At 42.1% G+C, this 24,208-nt stretch overlaps 1 protein-coding gene across 3 annotated transcripts; it reads left to right on the top strand.

The window, feature by feature from the left end:
* The first annotated feature begins 197 nt into the window (after window positions 1–197).
* On the top strand, window positions 198–24,148 carry prickle1a (prickle homolog 1a). 3 transcript variants are annotated; one of them, XM_026312109.2, is made up of 8 exons: window positions 198–436; window positions 17,177–17,378; window positions 19,181–19,294; window positions 20,141–20,278; window positions 20,992–21,195; window positions 21,414–21,600; window positions 21,690–22,559; window positions 22,686–23,545. In XM_026312109.2, the coding sequence occupies exons 2-8, from the start codon at window positions 17,190–17,192 to the stop codon at window positions 23,543–23,545; spliced, it is 2,562 nt and encodes an 853-aa protein (XP_026167894.1). In that variant the 5' UTR covers window positions 198–436; window positions 17,177–17,189. The 3 variants fall into 3 exon arrangements, with proteins under 3 accessions (XP_026167894.1, XP_026167895.1, XP_026167896.1); XM_026312110.1 differs by lacking the exon at window positions 198–436 and adding an exon at window positions 12,139–12,344; XM_026312111.1 differs by lacking the exon at window positions 198–436 and having other exon boundaries at window positions 17,190–17,378; window positions 22,686–24,148.
* Window positions 24,149–24,208: the final 60 nt, after the last annotated feature.

A 24,208-nucleotide genomic window follows, 5' to 3' on the forward strand; every position in this document is an offset into this window, starting at 1 on the left:
TTCAGAAACTCTCCGCTACAGCAGCAGGAGTTAAAACACGCAGGAGGACTTGTCTGCTGTGCTCCAGACTGGTCCGTCTCTCCAGGATTGGTGGGGGGGCTTCTTGTTTAAGCCAATAGGCAGGGAGCAGGGCTAATGTCGTGTCGCTGTGCCCGCTGAGAGGAGAGCGCACCATAGCGCACCGTGCGCTGCTGAAATGACTGAGATGTGGTGACAGTGGGTGAAGTCAGTTCAGGCTGTCTCTGCGCTTTTCTTCTATGCAGCCAGTATCAGGGGCTTCAGCTCATCGGTTTGCACAGCTCTGGGATCAACTTTGCGGCACAGTGGTGCACGCTCTCTGGACATTTCATTTATGCCAATGAAACACAGCGCAAATCGCTTTTGTCGCTTCGGGAATATCTGGAGACCAGCTTTACTGCGACTGAACACTTCAGGGGTGAGTGGGCAAGGTCATTTTTTTCTGTTAATTGTTTGAACATGGTCACTTGGCCAGTTTCTAAATAACGGTTGGGTTTTTTTTTTACTAAACACTTTGGGTTTACTTTATTTTCAACTTTAGCACTAACGTGCTCTAACGAAAAAAATGCGGAGACTTTGACATTACTTTTGTTGTTTAGTTTGAAAAACAAGCGGGAACAATATACTCCATCTAACATCCATCACTTAAACCGATATTGCGTAGAGGTAAGAGGCTACTTATGTCAACACAAAACGTCAAAGTGGCGTTAATTCCTTCATCCAGCAATGTTTGCTTTGCGCCTTTACGCAGCGAAGACACTCCAGAGACACGTTCACTTTCCTGCGCGTGGAGTCGGAGTAGCCCTGTTTCTGTGGCCTCCAGATGTATGGACTCAGCTGTCGCCTGTCATTTTGGTGACAACTGGTCGGCGCTCCCTGACCGCTGCCTGGTCGCCACTGCAGGGCTGCGTAGCTGTCAAAAGTGCTGTTGAGAGAGGGAATATGGTCACGCACCCCGGCCTCATACTGTACAGTGAAGTAACTCTCACTTTCTCATTCTTAACCCGGATGAATAAAGAGAGATGGAGGTCTCTAAACAGCAGACTAAGAAGTTGTTTAACCTATATTCTGTTTAAAAGCTTTAATGAAAGTGGCAACTGGCAAAAACAAGCATTTGTTTTTTCAGCTTCATTCTCTGTTCTTCACTTTTCTGCCTCAGGTCTAGCTATGTCACTGGCTGGTTATTAAAACCTACCCTAACCCAAAATGACTGTTTAAGGTCCACAATCATGTAGTGCAGTGAGATCTTGGTATAGAAAAGGTAGTGTAAGCTGCTTGAGTGAATTTATCGCTCCTCGTGGACCTCTCACTGAGCTAAACATGCCGTAAAGTTTTTCCTTTGGAGAACAATGACACACCCTCGAGTTTTAAATATTTCTATTCTCAGCTGTGATTGAAAGCACTAAACCCACCAGGCGTAGAACAGTTATTGTTATATGTATCCAAAGCTCTCTAAAACAATATTTTGCTCTCAATAGAGCACAGTAAACATCACCATAAGCCTTTAAGTCCTGTACATGCACTCTTGGGGGCTGAGTGAATGACAGACCCACTTGGCTCAGATTGAGCAGACTGACCTGAAATCTGTCACTATGGCCACAGCTGACAAAAACAGGACACTGCTGATACCAGGACAGTTCAGCTTGAAGCCTGTCAAGTAGGTGAGAGAACAGATCGAGGACATACCTTGGTCTTTACTGGGACACTGAAGTGGACTGATTGTGAAAGTGGAAGAGATAGGCTATAGTAGGACAATTGGAGTGAAAGTAAAAAGGAGTAAAAATAAATCAGATTGGAGCACTTACAAATGAAGAATAGTCACTACAGGTTCTCCACAATCACACTTCAAAGTCTCACCTGGTCAAGTGATTATTAATAATTTATATAATAGTGTTTTTTTCTTCTTTTGGGACACTGCCCGGTAAAGAAAGTGGGTAAAAAAAAAAAAAAAAAAAAAAAGGAGACTTGAGAGTTGGGGACAGAGATACAGGGAGGAGAGAACACAGAATCAAGGTGGTGGTGTCACCTAGTGGCTCAAATAGAGGTTGACAGTTTCACTGTTTTTGAACAGAAGCCAATCAACAGCAAGAAAAACATTGTTGCAATTCCATGTGGTCATGTTCTGCTGCACTCACATTTTTCACAGTAATTTAGACAAGATTCTCTTATCAATACAGCCCATGTTTAAATAAGGGAATGCAGCCCACCATCTGAGATCGAGCAAGTTTTATGTTGCTCAATAATTTCTAACGAATGATACACGTGTGTCATTGTCAAGGCTATTTGATGTAATAGGGTTTTGAAATTCACAGCTGCAGTATTTTAATGTTTAGATTATCTTGAACATAAGGCAGGGAAGCTGTGAGCTTATTGTTTCAGTGGTTCTGTTGCAGCTGAGAATTCTCTGTGAATATTAGGTTATTTATAAATTTAATGATTTACAAGTGGTGTTTTTGGAGCAGCCTCACATATCACACATTTGATTTTACACTGAATCAGAGGTGCCATTAATGGAATCAAAGGCCTAGTAAAAAGTTCTTTTGTCGCTTTGTGTGTGAAGGTGAGGGGGAATTAAAATAGCTGGCCTTATGTAAAATTTTCTTGAACATAGGAATGTGAACAGTTCTGGTCCTCTGCAGCCAGCTTAATGTTTGTGTGCTTGTTTAGTAAATGTAGATTATGTTGATGGATTATTTTAGTACTGTTGTTAAAAACTGGAGGACTTTTGGGCAGTACATACAGATAAGTATGCATTTTGTAGGCACACCTTGTAATATAGCTTTCAACTAGAGAGGCTTGCTACAACATTTGCACACTCAGTGCCCAGCAAGTGTGGTGGTGGAAGAGATAAATTACAGACATGAAGCCAGTGTCAGACATAAACAGTTGGGCATGTTGCTGTGTGCGTTGTCTTTTTGTCCCAGATGAACAGAGACAAAGTGTTCACCTATGTGTGTATGACTTCTCTGTAGATGTATTCATGTGTGGCAGACACCCAGCTAAGTGTGAATGAACAGTATGCAAGTCCCAGTACCCATGTGTATACGTTTCCCACTGTTAAAAGCCCAGTACCAGTGAAATGTACACAGAGGCCTGTTTGTGCAAAGCCAGAATGAATCACCCTTGCGTCCGTGTAAATCGCCTGCAAGCCAAACACTCTGGCAGCCTTTTATCCCCAGACGTGGTCCAGCTCACCGCAGCAGGGCTAAAAGCAGAGCGGGACAGGGCTGTGTGTTGTGAGGAGCTGTCAGGAGGCCAGTCTTTCATGGCTCTGGATGGAGAGATGTGGCATGGAGTCGGGTTGCCATAGACAAACTGCAGAGAGCAGAGCCCGTTCACTGTAAACTGTTTGTGGTAGGTTGGCAGGAGGTTGGATAAAATATGACTTGTTTAAACGCCGGTGGTCCCTGAATCTGTGGTCACTGGGCCTGGCTGAATGCAGGGTGGACTGGATGGTCAAACTCAGGACACTGGTACACTGCGGTTGTAAATGCGGGATGGCCATTGAGGATGCTGCTCTCTGTGGTTACAATTGTAACTTTGTGCTTACCATGCACTAAAGATCCCCCTCTTTATTTTTCAAACGGCATCATGTATGAGGGTCAGTGGGATGTGCCTGAAGCAGTGGCACACATTGGATCCACATGCTAGGAATTATTCTAAAGTGATTAAAGGTAGTTAGTGATTTAGCGCTTCCAGGCACAACTCTGTTTATTAGGAGTCGCAGGATGATGTTAGAGGAAAACGGGTTTGGCTCGCACACTGGAGTTTAATGCCCCAGCAGATCTCTGGTAACAACAAGGCATAATTGCGGGACCAACCATCAGACCACCAAGATGATGAAAGTCATATTTGACACATATGTTTCATCACCACCATGTATAGGCAAGATGCTTATTGCTGGATAATAACCACAATGCAGTGCTGTGAAGCTGGTTATTAGTGACATGTCTGTCTTTGATAAAGGGGAATAACAGACATAAAAATGCCGCTGAATGTCAGCAACCCAAATGATGGAGTTTTTGGAAAATTTGGCCCCAGCCTGACACAGACATGGCTGTACAGCAGGGTGTGTTTTTCCCTTTATCATCTACATCTAGATGGACCCATCCAAACAATCACAGCATCGCAGTGCTAGAAGCAAAAGAAAACATATTAGCCTGAGATAATCATTAAAAAGCCCAGCTCATTTCCCCGGCACACAACAGGGGATTCGGTTTAAGCTTTCCGGACCCCTGGCTGAAAATATGCAAAACAACCCACCCCCACCTCCCCTTCCTGTGGCTCTTGTTCCTCCTGCCCTGTTGGCATTGTCACAGGGGTGGAGGCAGTGAGCGTGGATGATATGAAAAAGGTCAGCACAGTTTTAAAATGGACTCTGCAGATTAAGGGCTTTCTAGACTGATAAAGATATTTTCTGAGATTTTTCCAAAAGGTTATAGTAACAGTGGACACAGTTGCTGGATGTCTGCCAAAATATTCCTCCCAGAACATTTACTCATTAGCATATTGGCATATTTTCCAATATTTTTCATTAATAGGACAAGGGTTGAGCAAATTCCCAAATCATGCTGAATTTAAGTATACAAACTGATTTAAGGTGTCTATGGAAATACATCATGAGAAGATTAACAGGAGCAATGCAGTACATCTTCTTCCACCTGTCTTGGGAGAAGATTTAAACTGCTGTCACTTCATGTCTTTGTTTTTTAATACAGTTATTCCTTAATGGGATTTTCTATCCAAGACTTGTCAGTATTCACGAGATATGCACAGCAGTAGATCAAGTACATTCAAAGTGGAAGATCCACCACAAATTTCTTGTGAAGCATTACATTGGTCTTGCTCCAGAGATAATTCAGAGCTACAGTTAGATATCGACAACCACTTCTGAATGAAAGCCTCTTTCCTATTTAGGAATAATGAAGATTTGCCCAAAAATGTGTTTCAGTTTTGCAGTGTTATAGTAAACCTGAACCTATTTAACATCGCAGATTATGCACACTTTAATGCTCACAGTTGTGATTCAATGACAATAGTTTTGTGCAAAAGAGGAAAGGCCATCTAACATAATGATGCAGTTACTAGGGTAACATATATGATTGCAGTGGTAAAATGTCCTTAGTTGTAGTCATATCTCCTTAAAATGATATAATGCAATATTTGCAACTCAAATAAAAGTACGTGTAAAGAAGACAAGAAAACAAATATACACGTCTTAATTTTTCATTGTGACCAAAAACATAACAAAATAACTCACTGTTGAAGCCAAATAACTGTCTACAGCCACCTAAAACAGCTCAAAGAATCTCTTTGCTTTCCATATATATTTTATATCAAGAATTGGAACCAGGTTTCAACTGGAGCTAGATTTGATCAACTGAAGCAGAATCAGAATCGACAACATTGAAATGATGCCATTTCTTCATATAAAGAAATACAGAGAATAGGTCAAATAAACTGAGTAGCACCAGCCACGAATAAAAGAATTTAAGCACATCCTTTTTGTCTGTCTCAGGTTAAGTCAGGAAGTCTAATTTTGAATGTGTTTCAGTGAGACATTTACTTGTAACCAGTACTGGTCTGTTTCTTATGATTCATCCAACATTGTACTCATATTATTTTAATTGTATTTGACTCATAAATTGGTGGCAACATTGAAGTCAAGGGACTAATGTGTTCTTCCATCTCCACTTGTGTTCAACTGTAAAACCTGCTGGTTTGTACAATTATTAAATTCACTATTGCAGGAGTTATTGGTAGCATTTGTTGCTCTGTAGACTCCTATAATTGATCTTTCACAGTAAAGGCAGACATTGTAAGATAACATGCAGATGGGTCAATATTGACAAAGGCCAACCGAGGACATGTCTTGCAGAGTTAGCAGCCTGAAGCCCACAATGGGCCCACTGAGTTGACACAGAAATAGTTCGTTTGGCCACAACAGTCTGATGGCAGCTCCTAGTGAGAGGCCAGTTCAAAGAGCCAAGCTTTTGTTTGCTATGCTCGCTCTGTCTTCCTGATAGGCACTGGGCTCCCAAAGAAAACAAGAATGGTGGCTCACCAGATGTGCACGTGTGCTTGTGTCCTGTCTGAAGGCAAACATACATGCTGGACATCAGGAGCAATGTTTGGTGTTGAAAATGAATAAAAAACGTTAAGCAAAGGGAGCTTAGATTTTCACAGGAAGGATTATTTCTTTTTGCAACATACATTTTTGCAGAATATATCCAGGTTCTGTCACCTGTTCATTTATGTCGGCCGAACATGACTCGGTGTCATTAGTGACCTCAGTATCAACAGCTCCAAAAATAACACTGATGCTGGCAGAAACAGACACATTACATTCGAGGACTGGTATCCTGACTTTGGAGGTGATAAGGCAGCCAGCTGGGCCTTTTTCCATTCCACATATACATTCTGCCATCACACACATACATACACACTCACACACAGATTCCAGGAACTTATGACCCCATGTCTGGCCTGTATATCTGCTAAATTGACTGAGGTCTCCTGAGGGCTTCGGATTGGATCTCACTAGACCCAAAAACACACACAAATACATAATATGCACATATTCCAGTTTACAAGTCATACATCTATCCACCACAGGTGGGATTTTATATGCCTCAGCTTTTTCAGCTTGTATCTCACTGTCATGGTTAATGTGTAAAAGAAATCCAAATGTATTTTTCAGTGTTCCGTCTCAAACAAACTAAACCAGCATTTATTATATAGTCAAAGAAATTGTTTTATTCAGGTGTTTGGAATCAATGGTTGATCAGTACGTGGCCGTTCTGATATCCCACCCAGTCACTTATTTACAACTGCAAACAGTTCAAGTCACAGCAGCTCATCTATAGACAATATATCTGTCAGCAGTATTAAAAAAATATACATTGACACCATGACTAAGGCAACTAAATGTGGCAAACAGATGCACAGATAATCCGATAGAAGCCTAGCTCCCAAGAAGTAGGACCTCCTAATATGAATAACCTCTTTGTCCTTTTCAGAAATGTACATCAGAAATACGTCAAACAATTCTCTTAGTCAGTCCAGATAGCTCCTCTTAACCTGGACTAAATGTCCAGTTGGACATTTCATAATGAAAGTAGGCTTAAAATGTTTTTTTTTTTTCCTGTACATTTGAATGTCAGTCACGAGGAGGTGAAAGGGTCAACAACATCAGAGCAACAGGAAGACGTGCAGGGGAGATCACCAGGCTGTCCTCTGCTCTTTCGCTGTATTTACTGCCACCTTAATGACTTAAATTGTGTCCCATTAAGTAGAGTTGGAAAGACGCATCCCCTCTCTGTCTTCAGAGTAGTTCCCTATGTGGTGCGGCACTGGAGCATGTGTTTAATTAGAACATGCTAAAAAAGACTGTAACAGAGTGTTTCTCCAGGAATGTTAATAATTAGTGGGATCCTGACTGAGCAGCTCTTAACCGGAGTAGAGCATTGTTGGATTCCAGGGTTTGCCTTTTGAAGCCGTGCAGCTCAGGAAAACACTTCCACGTGTGGGAATTGCCAACTTTTTCTTCTTTTTTAACTGCATCCTTCTACTTCAACTTGGCCATAGCACTCACACCTGACTAGGCCTGTTCATTTGAGCCAGGGGCTGGAACTACATAGGAAAGTTGAGGAGAAAATCCCACATGTAAGTTAAACCTGCTGAAGTGAAGTGGTGTGAGATCATAACATAAAAACTTAAAGCAAGGTCACATGTCGAACCTGGACATTGATGGGGTGTTGTTTCAACAAGAGTGTTCAAACCTTTTCATATGGAACTGAAATGAAGAGATGGAGAGTCTGTCCAGTTACGGAGGAATTATTCAACTTTGAGTGAAGGAAAATAATAACAAAGATCTGTTGCTTAAGCTCAAATGTTTAAGGTGGCAGTAGTGATGATGTGTGATTTTATGCCTTTGTCTATCCCTTGGAGACCACACATGACAGGCTTTGCCCTTTTTTGATCCAGTGCTTTTGTCCGTGCAAGTGTGTAATGTAAGAGCAGCCCATTCATCCTCAGCCTGCACTGTGTGTAGACAGCCACAGGCTTTTGTTGAGTTATAGTGTCCTCAAATAAAGGGGCTTCCTCCCTTTAACAACCTCAGGAGCTCTGTCGCTCCACTTCCCATTGTTCGCAATGAGGTCCTGCTTTTACAACTAGGTGAGAGAGTGTCGGATTGAAGGTGAAATATGACCTGTCCCAATTGTACATGTCTGCAATGTTTGGAAAAGCAGTTAGACAGCTACTTATGATAAAATGAAGAAACAACCCGTGTGCTGACACCAGGCTTTGTTCAGCTGAGATGTGTTATGTCATGTATTGCAGGGTACTCGTGGAAACTGGACATTCATGGTGTGTTATATCATCCATGACATATTAAATCACATAGAAATAAATTGGTATAACTAATATGTTCACAGATTGAGTCCATGAAATTTGAGCCCTTCAAAATGACATCATCTGCTTAGTTCTTTTTAAACAATGACGTGACATACTGTAATGTATTAATCACATGCAGACTGCTTGGTTATAGACTTAAGAATTAAATATTGTGACCGTTTTTGTTGCAGCTTAAGAAAATTAGATTTTCTGTCAGTTGAAAAATTCACATGTAACCAGATCTTATTACCAGTTTAGTCCAATAAACCTCTGATTTCCTTTCTGTTTTTCATTTTGATGTTCCCATTCAGCACTTCTCAGAAACGTGATCTTTAGTAAGGTCAAGTGAGTAGATAATTTTTACAAATGTCTCTTGTCAGAAACTTAACTTAGATCTAAGCTTTGCCCTCAGCTGCCTCTAGTGTGTCAAGAGTGGAACAGTAAAAGGGGTTATGTGAAGGTTATAGGGCTAACAAGCCCACAGTCTGACCTGAGTTTGTCAGCGCCAATCCAGCTAAGTCAATATCAATGCGCTGACTGCTCCACCAGTTGACCTTTTCCTCCTCTTTTCAAGGCGTAAAAAGGATTGTTGTTACAGTAGAGTGATAGGCTTTTATTGGCCTTTATAACTGAGGCTTTTGTTGGGCCTGTGTCCTGCTAATACCCGTTGGCAAGTCATTTAAACCTTGAGAATGCCTACTTTTTATAAGGTCGCTCACACACCAGTGAGACCCATTCTCAACAATGGTCATCAATAACAGTATGTTAGAGACTGACCTTCCCTTTGCCCCTTTGGGACCCCAGTTTATGACATGTCTGAGGAGCAAAATTTGACTTGTTTAAAGAGAGTACATGAAGTTTTAGTTCATATGGGTGTCCATCTTTATGAAATCTTTTACATTGAGGATGAGATCTACATAGCATCAAGCTTTGACTCAGTACTTTGTTTTATGGGTCCCCTTTTTTAAGAACATGTTTGGACCGGAGAAGAATGCAACTTTATCGTTGGGGCGTTGGTTCTGACGATCATCCCTGGCCTGTCATTGTCAGGGCATGCTGGTCATGGTCTACCTTGCCGCTAGCACAGGCTGTTTTTTTTTGTTTTTCTTTTTTTTTTTTGTTTACTGCGGTGAGAAGGTGCAGACCAGGTGTGAGATGGGTCGTAAAGCCCCAGGGCCATATATTTATGGGTGCTCTCTCTGGTGCTCTGTTAGGACAAGGGTCAGGGATGCATCACTTGTCCAACTTTGTAAAACTAAGCTCTTATAGGTGAACATTGACCTATTATGTCTGCTACTTCTAAGTATGAAGTCATATAAATTCAGAATGATTTTCAAAATGTTGTTTCAGATCCATGTTTCCCATTTGTAAGTAAAGATAATCCACAGATGCCTTTTTAAATAGATGTCCACACCTCAGTTTACTGCCAAAGGCCACTGTTTCTCTTTTGTAGAAGAAGCTCTTACATTTGAACTTCATAGGTACCTGATTATACAGAAATCTGATGATTAATTTTATCTTTTAAATCTATAAGATTTCTTTTCTAATCTAAACACTATTGCATTTAAGTTTGAAATATGTGATGAACAATTTTGTTTAAACTACTCATACTAATGTTGCTGAATAGGTTGTGTAACTTCTCTCAAGATTAGTTTACCATCTTAGGTTTGCATTTCATGAATGCCCCCCACCCCCTCTTGCTGTTCACTGCAAAGGCAGGACACTGTGTTGTCCCTCCCCTCTAAGACTTGCTAATGGAACAGGAGTCTTTTGGACCAGCACAAAGGCCTGAGGTTTACTGTGAAAGGGTGCCTCTCCTCCCTGGCCTTGGCTGCAACAATGGCTTTGTCCACACAGCCACACACACCTTCAGTACATGCACCATGCAGGGGTTAATGCACATTGGCTCCCATTTTAAACACTTTATTCACTCATATATTTCTATTTCAAATGAAAATGCATTTGCTTTCTTTTCACTAAAGGGAACATTTACAGGTCAAAGCTGCATTTTTAAAATGTAAATGAGAGTGAAATAACAGTCACCCAACACCACCCACACTGTAATATTTCAGCTCATAATGGTGTGAATGTGAGGTTTATGGACAAGCAGAGGATGGAAAAAATGCCACTCAGTCAGATGCTGTCAGTCACTGCTTCTGCTCTTATATCAGCCCCATTTTAAAAACCCAGTGTTCAAGTTTGCAGATTTACCTCCTGACATCATCTACACAAAATTAAAACATCTGCTAAAATCTTTATGAAGAAAACAATTCTAGCTGTTTAATAGATTCCTTGCTTCCTAATAAAATGTTCCACTGCTTTGTTGTAGTCTTAAAGTATGTTAACCCTCAACAGCAAATCCTCTTGGTGTAAAGGGTAAACATGTAGTTATCTAAGACACAATTATATCAATATATATAAATGTATATTGTCTTTGGGAGAGTACAATACTACAAACAAAATAATCACAGAAGGATTCAAAAGGTGCAACTGTCCAGAGTTTGACCTGAAGTCATCACTCACAGTCAACAGGAAGAGAATCACATTCTGACATTCCTGCAGAGGTGAAGGAGAGGCAGAGGTCATCTGCATCCTCAACAGGGAGATTCCCTGGATAGGTGTAAATGTACATTAGAGTTTTATTGAACATATCATACATATAACATACGTAATTTAAGTTCCTGTTCTTTGGCAAATGATAAAAGCAAACAGAAATGTTGGGTGTTAGTCAATGGCAGTCATGCAGTGTTGGTCTGTCTTTTTTCTAAAATGTTGAACATTCTTGTTATTCATGTTTGGGATATGAAAATGCATACAGCTGAATTAGAGCTGCAACAGTGTAAGTTTGTGTGACAGCTTGATAACTGTTATCAACCCCAACCTGTACATTCGAGTACAACCAGACAAATGCCCACAGTTACATTTATGCATTTTACATGACTTAACAAGTTGAGATGTACTATGTTGGCCTATTTTTTAAATCCCCAGTCAGTGTTAAGATGATAACAACAGATTTGCAGCTGAAGTATAAAAGACTTCAGTGATTCATCTGCTAAAGCTATGATAGATAGTCACATTTAGACTTGCAGACTTCATGTTCAGTTATTGGGAAGTGTTATATGAAGCTTAAACAGCATGTTGTAAATGGTAGGGAGAAATTGTTTGTGGAGAGATAAAAACATCTCTTACCAATTACTCTATAATCATACTTATCAAACAGCTGTCTGTAACTGACATTTTAGTGCAAAAGTAGAGAGATACAAACCATCAGATAAATCATAACTGTGATGTTCACCACCATCCCCACATCTTTCAACTGTTAATAGGGAAGGAGGGAAAAGAATTTCATGTGAAAGTTGTGAATATGGGATGGTCAGTGTGGTAAAGTGAGCTCTGCCATCATCGATGTTCTACTTAAAAGCATAGTTCCTGTGAGCTGGAGCTCTACTGGTGGTTCTCATTTGGAAGCATATGTTTGCAGTAGAAGGGGAGGGTCAGTGCAGGAGAGACGCCTCACTCTTCTATATCTTGCCATGACTGGCTGCTCCTAAGGTTAAGGGGCTGGGCTAAGGTTAAGAGGGATGGTTTGGGGAAAGGAGGAGGAAGAGGAGGGGGAGTGGTGGGTGAGAGAGACAAGGATGGGTTGACCATCTGGTCGAACTCCTCCATGTACATGCACACACACACACACCCCTCTCAAACACTCTCTCCCACGCACTCAGACACATTTTTACAGTCTCAGTTTGATATGGGCTGTTACTGTGCTGACAGCTTTGGTAGAGAAGTCTGACTGCTTCTGTCTTGGACTTGGAGCTCTGAGGATCCTGCACAGATATGGAGCTCAGAGACTGGTGAAGAATTTAGGAGCAGAAATAGTGGTGATAAGATCCTTTTTTCTCCGCACCGCAGGAAAGTTGGATTAGACTGAGGTAAGAGCAACAGGAAAGTGACTGAAAAGGATGTAGTCAGGTTTCTTGAAGGTATTTGCTTTGGTTTCAATGAGGCTAAAGAGATGTAAAGAGATGAGAAAGTATTGCATCTATAACTTATCTAGTACCAAATGTCTTTTGGTACTAGATGAAACAGGTCTCTGATTATGAAGTTAAAACATGTACATGGATTCTCTTTGATTATGTGGTTTATTGGGAGGATGGGAAGATTAATTATTAGTCCTAGTACTGCATGATTTACAAGACATTTGGTATGTTGTAACTACAGATGTAGCTCTTTGATGTAGAAGTATTTTTATGTTATAATTTTTATTAGATTTTTTATATTAGAAGTTTTTTTTTTTCAATTAAGATGGTGTAAAAGGTTTCAGTATTGAAAGAGTTATTAGGTTTGCTGTACTGCAAACTAAATCCATTGTGACAGCGACATGTGTGTGCTGCGTCTTAATTCAGCCTGGCCAGCACATGCAGGTGGCCCTCCTACTGTAGAACTCTGTGGGCATGTCACTCCCATCCATTTGGGCTTAGAAAACACTCCCCCAACTACGAAAGGTGGCCTACACAAGCTGACCAAACACCAGCCATGTAGCACCTCAGTACTGCATTCACTAAGTCCCTCTCTGTTTCTTGTCAGATTTTCCAGCTGCATTTTCCACCCTGCCATTTTCAAACTGATTGGATTCTAATCAGACAAAATGCCTGGAATTAACTTTCTTAATGTTGTTTTTCAGTCGCTGGTTTTAGGATGTTTGATTTATTGCAACATCACAGATTTAACCCTAAAACACTGATTTGCTTGGGTGTACATATAAGGCTGCTGGATTTGACAAGGATCCGACTGTCTTAACAAATCTGATCTTTTCTGCATTTTGATGCTGGCAGTTTTATAAAGGGTGCATCATAATATGTGGCAAAAGCTGACAAGCTGTCACTTCAAGATATTTGTGGATATGGGGGGGAGCAATTACATTCTACATATTTTTCTGTAGATAAGACATATCCTGACATAAAAATTGAGTTCAAGCTCAAGTGAATAGGGACTTTGAACAAAAACATCTTTTTTTTTTTTTAGTTTTTCTCTTGAACTACAGAACTATCCTGCATTACTACACTCAGAGTCGCCAAGTTAAACATGTTGGGCCAGTCCAGTCTGACAGAGAGCACTGTGCTGCGTTGTGTGCATGTCCATCATCCACTTCCTAGAGGAATATAGACAGTAATTCAGAGCAGAGGCTGCTTATTTTTCCTGTGCACTCTCTCAAGGGCTGTTAATCCAAGGCTCCAGTGTCTGAACTTTGGTTGAAGTGCTGCTGAATACTCTTTAAAAATGTCACTGGCAGCTGTATTTACTGGTCAGTCACAGCATGAAGTCATGTGAGAAGTCTATATTCCTCAAAGTGATAAATAATATTATGCTGTAGTTAACACACTATGTTGAGTCTCCACAGTACTTTCTCGAGGCTAAATACACATCAGTGGTTATTTTGTTCTGTAATAAATCAGTTTTGCACGTTCACTAAGTTCCTGTCATGTAGAGCCTGTTTGAATATAAGCTTTCAGTGTAACAAGACGTTGAGCACTTTTTTTCCTACAACACAAGCCTCTTCATTCATTCTAAATTGCCAGTGGGATGTTTTAAAATCTTCATTCACTTTCAAAGCAAGAATGTGTTTGAGGTTCCCTCTTTCACCTGCTTTGACCTAAATTTCCTCTCCTTTCCTTTTGTTGAACAGGACACATTAACATTTTCATACATGTCAGTCAGCCCATTTTATCCTTAGTCCGATAGCACTCCCACCCACCCTGTGGCCCTCTGTGGGCAGATCAGTCAGATATGCAGGCCTGCGGCTCCCAAAGCCATGTTAACAAGCACCTCTACAAAAGAGAGTGGCTGTTAAACATTCAGGGCTGCAGGGGTCTGGCTAATGTGGGAGGAGGGCAGTGAGCAGGGGCAGTTTAAAAACTAGTCTCACAAACCATGGGCCCCTTGTTAGGAGAAAAACTTTAAAAAGCCAGCACAATTGATGAGTCAGTGAGTTGGCAAGTCAAAGTAGGCATGGTTAAGTTAGTTGGCTCAGAGCTTCAGTCACTCAAAATTTTAGGGATGTATTTTGGACAAAGTCAGGGGAAACTGACATCCAAAGGAAAAACTAGCATACAAGCAGATGTGATTATATGAAAAAAGGGGTTTGCCTGACACCGTCTCCATCCTGTATCCGTCTGGCCTGGCTAAAGTTCAAGCCCGACATTGCTGTGAGGAGACATCCTTTCAGATACTTGGCCAACATGTGAAAGCAAACATCTTCCTCACAGACAGCAGGAGTGAGTCAGTGCTTGATGAAATGTGGAGATGTGAGGTTGGAGTCACTTGGCTCCTGACTGAACCTGCCTATAGTTAGCTATCTCCCACGTGAAACCCAAGCTACTCTCAAACAAGGCCACATTTTTGCAGGTTATTTTGGTCTAATTTGCAATTCAATAGATGCAAAATAGAACAAGAGAGTCTTATTTCTTGCCCTGCTCTTCTGAAGACAGGTTATCTGGGTTGTCATACATATGGAGATAACACCACATCTTTAGGAGAAAAAAAGACTTAACGTGAGATAAACAGGCTCTTGATGAAACAAGCCCTCAGTTGATTCCTTCACAAAGGCACTATTGTTCAGGACATTAGAGACTTTTGTAATGGGACGTCTTAGAAGCCAGTTTGCCTGACTTGACATTTTATGGCACAAAGTAGTCACAAATTCCCAAAAAAGCCCAAGTTTCCTCTGCTCCCGCTATCAATGATACTTAACTCTGGCAGTCTTTAACTGTTCTGTTATTAGAGGATGGCGTGCCAGTCGTTGGCCACCAGGACTGACCTGTCCTTGAGGAAGATGAGTCTATATTAATAGACAGTAGCGGCCTGGTCCAGTGAGGAGTGTGTGGAGCAATTAATCATCCCCTGGAGGGTCTGGTGTGCCACTGTCTTAGAAATAGTTGTCACTAAACAAGAAGCAGGGTACACAGCATACAGCTGACTGACAAGGTGCTTGTGATGCTTTGTGTGTGTGAAAGCAGCATAGCCCACAGTAGCATTTGTCTGTGTGTCTACATGCCTGCACTTTTGTTGGCTGCAGCATGAATTGCATGCCGTCTCTATACAGGCATCGGAACTGCACACTTCCAGAGGCAGCCAGGTATATATATCATTTTGGGAGAGAGAGCGCAGATTTTCAGGCTCCCTTTCATTCCTGTGTTCAAAGGCTGCATTCAAGTGTGTCTGGTTTTCTCAGCTGTTTATCTGCGGCCTCAGTGCCCTTGCCAGCCATAGGGGGTGCAGGCTCAGGGGAGGGGGTGTAAGGGGCAGGCTGCTGGACGCAGGCTTGGCCCCCATTTGATCTCAGTTAGAGCCCTTGGTCTGTGAGAAATGACCACAACTGGACATACATCCATCATCTCCATGTTTGCTTGGTCCTGCAAAGCTTACAACGGCCCAGGAAGTTGTAAGGCTTTTAGAAGTGTCAAAAACAGAACAAAAACGGTGATGCCTCACTTTGTCAAATGTACAAAGCTGCACATCAATTAAAGCAACTCAGCACAACTTTTCAGAGCGCAAAGACATAAATTCTTAAACATGGTCTCTTGCACATGTCAGCCTCACTTTGTCCAGTTGCCGTTTCTGTTTTTACTATAGCTGGGCAGTCATATCTTCAAATGTGTGGATGTGTAGAAATGCATTACTGACTATGGACACCACATAGGTCACAACAGTGCCAGTCTTTGATCTCCTTGCTCTATTTTCTTCCTTCTGTCCCTTCGTCACTGCCCAGTCGAGTATCAGTGTATGTCAGCATTGTCTGCGTTGTCCCTTTATCCATCCCTCCCTGTCCAGCTGCTTCACCTGTCTGGTCTTGTTCTGTCCATGTAAAAGATGAAAGGGGGATCAGACACTCACTGCACCAGGTTGGAAAACAAACAGTCCAAAGAAAAAGGGGAGATGAATGGAAAGACCAGGCGTGTGGACATTCCCCATATGGTGGCCCTGTTTGAAGGCTAGGCCTGTGTTTACTCAGACCTCTGCCTCAACTGATCAAGCCAGTGTCAGAACCCATGTGACAGACCCTTTTGGGACATAGTATGACGTAGCAGCAGGCTAAAATGATGACTCATGCAGACCTAAGCTCCACAGATACGGTGAAACCTGAAAGATTTACCAGCCAGTGTTATTATTACTTTTGTTTTAATGGAAACTGTATTATATTATGGCACAGGAATGTGTGGTCTGTACAACATTGTCCAAGATCGGGCATATATATACACGAAAGTCTGAATTCCACTGCATGTATTTAAAAATCACTAACTGCTTGTTAATGTCACTATAATGAGATTGGACGTCACCTCATGAAGTTTTGGGAATTTCCTAATGTCTCTGTATCCTCAAAAGCCACATGAGGCGGGCACATGTTTGACTGCCACCACAATAGCAGTGAAAGGGTAGAGTTCTCTTTATGAGCGTCTTTATTGTGTAGACTCATCACCAGAAGTGAACCAAGAAAAGCTTGCTCAAATACCATAATGGGACTTTGAGGGGGACTGTGGACCTAATGAAAGAGACAGTGATGGTGTGATTCAGCTGGTGGTTAACATTCAGGCAAATGGTGCTGACATGAGAGAACCGCATTAGATGGAGTCAGGGTAATATTATGGGGATTGGTTATTGTAACCACTTATTGACCAAAATTTCATTTCTTGTCAACTTCAATCCTCCCTCCTCATTCCTCTGCTCACCCCCCACCCACAAAATCCTTCCTTTTTTTGTACTTTAGTAAAAACAGTGTGATGAGCCTAGCGAGTGCGGCAGTGTCAGCAGCTGGCTTCCAGGGTGGGGCACGCCAGCGAGACTTGATGATGGCGCAGAAAGTCAGCAAGCTGAACTCTGGCTTCCAGCGCAGCTCCACCTCCGACGATGACTCAGGGTGTGCGCTGGAGGAGTATACCTGGGTGCCACCTGGCCTTAGGCCTGAGCAGGTGAGCAAAAATATTGCTTCAAATAGATTTGTTCTTTGTGCTATTGTTCATGGGAAGCTCAGCTTAATCAAGTCTGATATTGCTTTGATGTAATACAGGCTGAAACATATTATTCTGTTTAATGGTGGTATCTGTTTCAATGGTTCACAAATCATTAATTCCCAAAGTCACCACAGTGAATAATGGTGTATCCTCTTGATAGGGAATAAAAAGAGCTCTGACCTGATTGTATCTCCCTTCTAGCCCATTTGCCTGGCCCAGATACATACTATTCAGCACATTACTAAATAACATACCAACTGGAGTCTCTGGATAATGAAACCTATGGGACAGGCAACACATTTCATAAAACTTTTGCATGGTGCTCTGTTTGAGGCAGACCTGTCGGGCTTTACCAGGCATCCACTTACCGGCAGGATGTGTGTGCTTTTATTTACAAACTGTGGTATAACAAAGTCTGCTTGTGATTATCAGAGATCTGTTAGGAGGAGGGCTTGATGGGTCGAGCCTACTGCTGCTGGCAGGATCAGGAATCAGGGGCCCTTCTTTTAACAAGCCTTCTCCACAAACGCAGGCAGGGCTGTTAATGGTGTCCGCAGGGCAGCCAGTGTGATGTGGCACTTTCCCAAATCAACTGTTTTTTTTCCTCTTCTCTCTACATTTTTCTCTTTTCTCTCGTCTTCTCCATCGTTCTTCATTCCACTTCCCTTGTTAAAAAACACACATGGAAGCAATGAGGGTGTGATGGGTTAAACAAGATGGATTCAGAACAACAGAGAACCTTTAAATTCCAAACATGCAGGGTCCTTTGTTTGGGCAATGCAACTGTAATGCCTTTACTGCAGCTATTGCCCTGAATAGGCCATGCATTATGGGTGATCATTACAGTGCAGAAACACATAGGGCCTAGGTGATAGCAGACTGTTGTCCAGCCCCTGGGGAGCTGGATGAGGGGTAATAGCAGCATGAAAATGTGCATAATTTATGGTGGGTAGCAAACATGAGGTTGATTGTCAGGGTAGATTGCTGTTTCCCCACCCTCTAGACAGCCAAAGCTGCAGGTTGCCCCCCTCCAGCAGACAGGACAAATACATCCCATCTCTTTATCTGGCCGTCTGTAATGACCCCTCACTCATAAAGTGTAGTTTTCAGTGGTTAGCCCCAAGGGTCAAAGTGCCACCATAACAGACTGCTTTGTCCTGTCCCTATAGAGACAAACATATGACTTAAAAAATACAACCTTTAAATTGATTTGACCTGGTGATCTGTTTTGACTTGTTTAGTGCAGATTTATGAAGAAAATGATTTCTCCAGTGTGTTTGTCTTTTGAAATGAAGCTGATTTTGGGAGTTTGGAAAAACTCAAAAACTTAGATTCCACAAAGTCAGTGTTCCATACATTTTACACAGAGCTGTCCCAGAATGTGTCTCATCACAAATTAATGTGTTGGTTCTCTGCTTCCCTGGAAAAGAATTTCATAAAGATGGACTGTTCTGTCCAAGATCATAACAATAATATATTGCTTCGATTTGATGGATGAAAATTTGAGTTTAAAAAGGCTCGACTATATATTCAGACCACAAATTGTTGTTAACGTGTTTTGGAATTGATTTTACTTGGACCTTTCAATTCTACTAACCTGTTTTTGCCTTTTCATCACTGACATATTTTGGTTTATTTGCAATTTTTTTTCAGCAGTGTCAGAAAAACCTAGCACCTGATTTGTAAGCAATACAGTTTTCCAAGGTGTTAGAAAGTGTTCTTATGGCTCATCTCCATACTCTGTGCCATGATTTCTCCAGGTCCAGTTATATTTTTCCTGTCTCCCTGAGGATAAGATCCCATATGTCAACAGTCTGGGAGAGAAGTTCAGAATCAAGCAGCTCCTCTACCAGCTCCCACCACATGATAATGAGGTGAGAATATTTTGTGTGCATGTAAGTGTAAGTAACATAAAATTCATCACAGCAGGTCCTTACATTTATGCCACAGCTGCACATTTTACCATATCTGAGTAGCTGTATCTGCTGCTGCCCACCAAACCCACAGCATTAGAAGCCGTCCCATTTCCATGCCATCCCACTAATGTGAGCCCTTGGCATTCACATTGACATCACACTGGAAGATTTTTGTTCAGCAATCTTGTAGACATGAAGTGTGGGCACAATGTGACTTTTGACTTGATGATTTTATGATGTTTGCCAGGAGCCCCCACCAGCAGGATTCCTGTCATAGCAGTGGTTTTTACAATGACTGCTCAGCAGGAGAGAGGGATGCTGGTTGAAAAGAGGCTTTATGTCATGCCACCACCACAGTGGCACCACAGTTCAACTTGGCTGTCTCTCATCCTTTGTTGCCCGTTCTGTTGATTTCACTCTAAACACAGGCCTTGTTTGTGTATTTGTCTGCTTTCCCCCTTGTTAAGGCCTTGGAAAACATCAAAAAGAACTGTTGTAAAAATGAGGTTCTCAATGAGGGTGTAGAAAGGGCAAGCTGGGGTCAAGAGTTGCCTTTGTTCAGCCTGCTCTCTGCCCTCTCTCAAACGGACCTAAGTGCATAACCTTTATTAGGGATCAACAGTCTGCACTTGGCTCTTTGATGTGGTGTAATATGAAACAGTTAATTGAACGACATTCATATCCTGCTCAGTAAGCTTTTTTGTACCAGGCAGTCTTTAAAAGGACTTGTCCCATTTCTTGATTGAAAAGTATGTGATTGTGAAACTGGCTGTCTAACCCATAACTTCTCACCTTGCTTCCCAGGTGCGTTATTGCCAGTCCCTCAGTGAGGAGGAGAAAAAGGAGCTACATATGTTTAGTGTCCAGAGAAAGAAGGAAGCACTGGGGAGGGGCACAATAAAACTGCTGCCCCGCAATGTTCTGAACAGCATTTGTGAGCATGTATGTTACCAAACTTCAATGTATAACTTACAACTGCATATGAAATTGTTTACAAGTCAAGGATAGCCCAAAATCTTTTAAAATCCAAAAGCCTTCTTCAAGTACAGTATAGAAAAATATTGCTTCCTGTCCTCTATGGGTATCTTGCTAATCAGGATCCAGTGTGAACTAAAACCCAGGAGGCTGAAATAAAGATCTCACTGTCAGCCATGCTATTAAAAAAACACAAGCTGGATTGCCTTCTCTGCTCAGTGGTTCAGAGTGACTCAGTACAGTATTTCACCAGGTATTCGCAATGGTCAATGAGCCACCATTGGTGACCATAAACCTTGTCCAAACATAGAACCAGTGATGTGAAAAAGTCATGTCTCATATGGTGCACTGGTCAGGAAGACAAGGCAGGACAGAATAACAAATCTGCCACTTTGGGACTGCAGTTAAGGACACAGTGACAGGCTGCCACACACATATTGACTCTCTAATCAACAGAACAAACTGACTTTGAAGCCACAGGATGTTCTAGTTTCTGTGGCTTAGGTCTTTGTGTTACATCAGGATCTTATCTGGGCTTGAAGCTTAAGTGTAAGCTCTATTGTAATTACCTATGCAGGATTCACTTAGTCAGAATATTTTGGAATTAATTGCTAATTTGCAATTTCAGAGTCATTTCACAATGTTATATTCAAACTTGTTATCATGTCTGTATATTGCAGTGTGGTGAAAACATCAATGGTGGAGAAATGGCAGTGTTTGCCTCGAGGGCGGGCCCTGGGCTGTGCTGGCACCCTGCATGTTTTGTCTGCTCTACATGTAGTGAACTGCTGGTGGATTTGATCTACTTCTACCATGATGGAAAGATCCACTGTGGAAGGCACCATGCTGAGCTACTCAAACCACGCTGCTCAGCCTGCGATGAGGTAAAACCAAAAGCCTGAAATACTCAGAAACAATCTGGTAGACGAAAAACATCCAGAGTCTGAGGTTTATGGACTTTCAAAATGAATCTGGAAGCATAATAGCCTTTATTGTATTTCTCCGCTGATTCGACACATTCATCATAAAAATTTAGACTGATGACAGTCAGGAAAACAAAGATGTCTATTTTGTCTCATCCAGCGTACATGTTTGTCCACAGATTATCTTTGCTGATGAGTGCACAGAGGCAGAGGGGCGCCACTGGCATATGAAGCACTTCTCCTGTTATGAATGTGAGACAATTCTTGGGGGTCAGCGCTATATCATGAAGGATCGCAGACCGTACTGTTGTGGGTGCTTTGAGTCTCTCTATGCAGAGTACTGTGAGGCGTGTGGAGAACACATTGGTACGATGATGATTTTCTAGAGTTGAAACAAAACACCTTTGATGATTTGTTTAACCTAGGAATATTCCTAACCATCTCCCCTTTTCCAGGTGTCGATCATGCTCAGATGACCTACGATGGACTCCATTGGCATGCCACTGAAAATTGCTTCAGCTGTGTCCAATGCAAGAGTTCTTTACTGGGTTGCCCCTTCCTGCCATACCAAGGTCGTATTTACTGCTCCAAGGCCTGCAGCCTCGGGGAGGATGTACAGGCTTCTGACTCTTCCGACTCTGCTTTCCAGTCAGCACGTTCACGTGAATCCCGCCGCAGTGTGCGCATGGGCAAGAGCAGTCGATCAGCTGACCAGTGCCGACAGTCGCTCCTCTTCTCACCTTCTGTGAACTATAAGTTCCCTGGCTTCAGCGGAAACACCGACGACACCCTGACTGACAAGCTGGCCCACATGAACTTATCTGATGAACATTTCTGGAGGGGACGTGGTGATGAGACCGAGGCACCGGAGGACCAGGAGGAAGAGTGGGCTGAGCATGAAGACTACATGACTCAGCTGCTATTAAAGTTTGGGGAGCACGGGGTCTTTCAGCAAGCTAGTGACTCCAGACCGACAGATTTCTGGATCAATGAAAAGGATGCAAAGCCAAAGCAGGAGTCCTCTAAAGCTGGTAGCAGTAGTGGAGGAGGAAGGGGAAGTCTGGTCAGTAAGAAGTACCAGGCTGATATGTACTGGACTCAGTCACAGGATGGTCTAGGGGACTCTGCCTATGGTAGCCACCCAGGACCAGCAAGTAGTAGAAAGATCCAGGAGTTGGAGCTAGATCATGGGGCTGGAGGAGGCTTCCAGCGAGAGGAGCCGCAATGGTACAATGACTCTTTAGAGTGTATCACGGATGAGTTAAAAAAAACAGATCAGAGTGTCCGAGACTCCATGGACTCACTGGCTCTTTCAAATATTACTGGTGAGTAGAGGTAACATGATACATCAACTCTTAGCAAATAATCATTACTGTATGTTCAGTGGTTGGTTTTTAAAACAGTCTTAAGTTCCCATGAAAATATTTTATATTTTTCTCTCTCTTCTCAAGGGGCCTCAGTAGACGTTGACAGTAAAGATATACCTTTGATATATTCCCTGCAAGGCTTCCATGAACTGGAGACAGAAGACTGTGAGAAAACCAGTAATATGGGAACCCTCAACTCCTCTATGTTACACAGAAGTGCAAATTCTCTGAAGAGCCTTGTATCTGAACAGGAGGTGGAGGACAATGTTCCAGAAGAAGAGGTGATGGCTCTGCCAGAGGACAAACCCAAACCTCAGATCCCTGCTCTGAGGAGGACGCGTTCTCAATCTAAGCCTCAGCAAGTCAAATTCTCTGATGATGTGGTGGACAATGGTCATTATGGTGATCTCCCAGTGTGCCAGCCCCCTATGAGTGAAAGGACTCGTCGTAGAGTCTATCACTTTGAGGACCAGGGTCAGGAACTTCCCTCTGGTCATCATCGTCACCACCACAGGAGGCATCACAGTCGCATTTCTCGCTCTGACAATGCTCTTAACGTTCTGCCCAAGGAGAGGGCAAAAACATGCTACAAAGTAGACCACAGAGGAAATGCTTGTGGATCCAAGAGACACCAAGCCCTCTGTGGTCAATCCAGTCCTGCAGCTATGTCAGACAACGGGCTGCAGGGCCCAGGCATGGGGAGGTTCTTGGGGATGTATGGGGATGATGATGACTGGTGCTCCACATGTTCTTCTTCCTCCTCCGATTCAGAGGAAGAGGGCTTTTTCTTAGGTCAGCCCATCCCTCAGCCCAGGACCCATAGACCATACTACACTGAGGACTTGCTCAGCCCTGTGACAAGCATGTCTTCTTCTCATTATAGCCAACGGACTAAATCCAAGAAGAAGAAAGGACACAAGGGGAAAAACTGTATCATTTCATAGACTTTCATTACTCTCTTCAGCTTTGGGTAATGCTCTGTCACTGACTTCTGCTTCTTGTCCACTGTTTAAAATGCTGCTTGCTATTAAATGCTTCACAGCACTCAGTTTAGCAAGGTGTTTGTGTAAGACACAAGTCCTTATTCCGATTCTTCATTCATGGGCATAGTATTACAAACTGCCAGTTAGGTAAGAAAGTGTTTTGGAGAAATTCCTATTTATAGAACATCACCTAAACTGCATTTATCTCACAGTGCAGATCTTAATGTATATACTGTAGAATTAAAAAAAAAACAAAAACAAATGGTTATTTTGATACCCTTCAGTTAATGACATGCATTGCAACAAAATGGCATTGATATTTAACTACTGGCAGTTGGTACAAAGCCAAATTTTCATGAGGGGTGAAATTTAATGACAAACTGACTTTGACCCAAATATATTTTCTTCCAGGTTCATGCACCACTAATGCGTGTTGCATTTAAGGGCCTGGTAGAGTGGTATATTAATGGGTCACTGTATTGTAAGCAAATCATTGTAATCTGTATAAATGTACAAACTTGAATCTAAGGCTAAGATAGGTGCTAACTGTAATAAAAATATCTATATATCACAATTTCCGCTTTTTCCTGTACAAAGTATTTAATGGATCTAAAAAAACAAGAT

Source organism: Mastacembelus armatus, chromosome 6, assembly GCF_900324485.2.
Source record: "Mastacembelus armatus chromosome 6, fMasArm1.2, whole genome shotgun sequence".
NCBI classification, from domain to species: domain Eukaryota; kingdom Metazoa; phylum Chordata; class Actinopteri; order Synbranchiformes; family Mastacembelidae; genus Mastacembelus; species Mastacembelus armatus.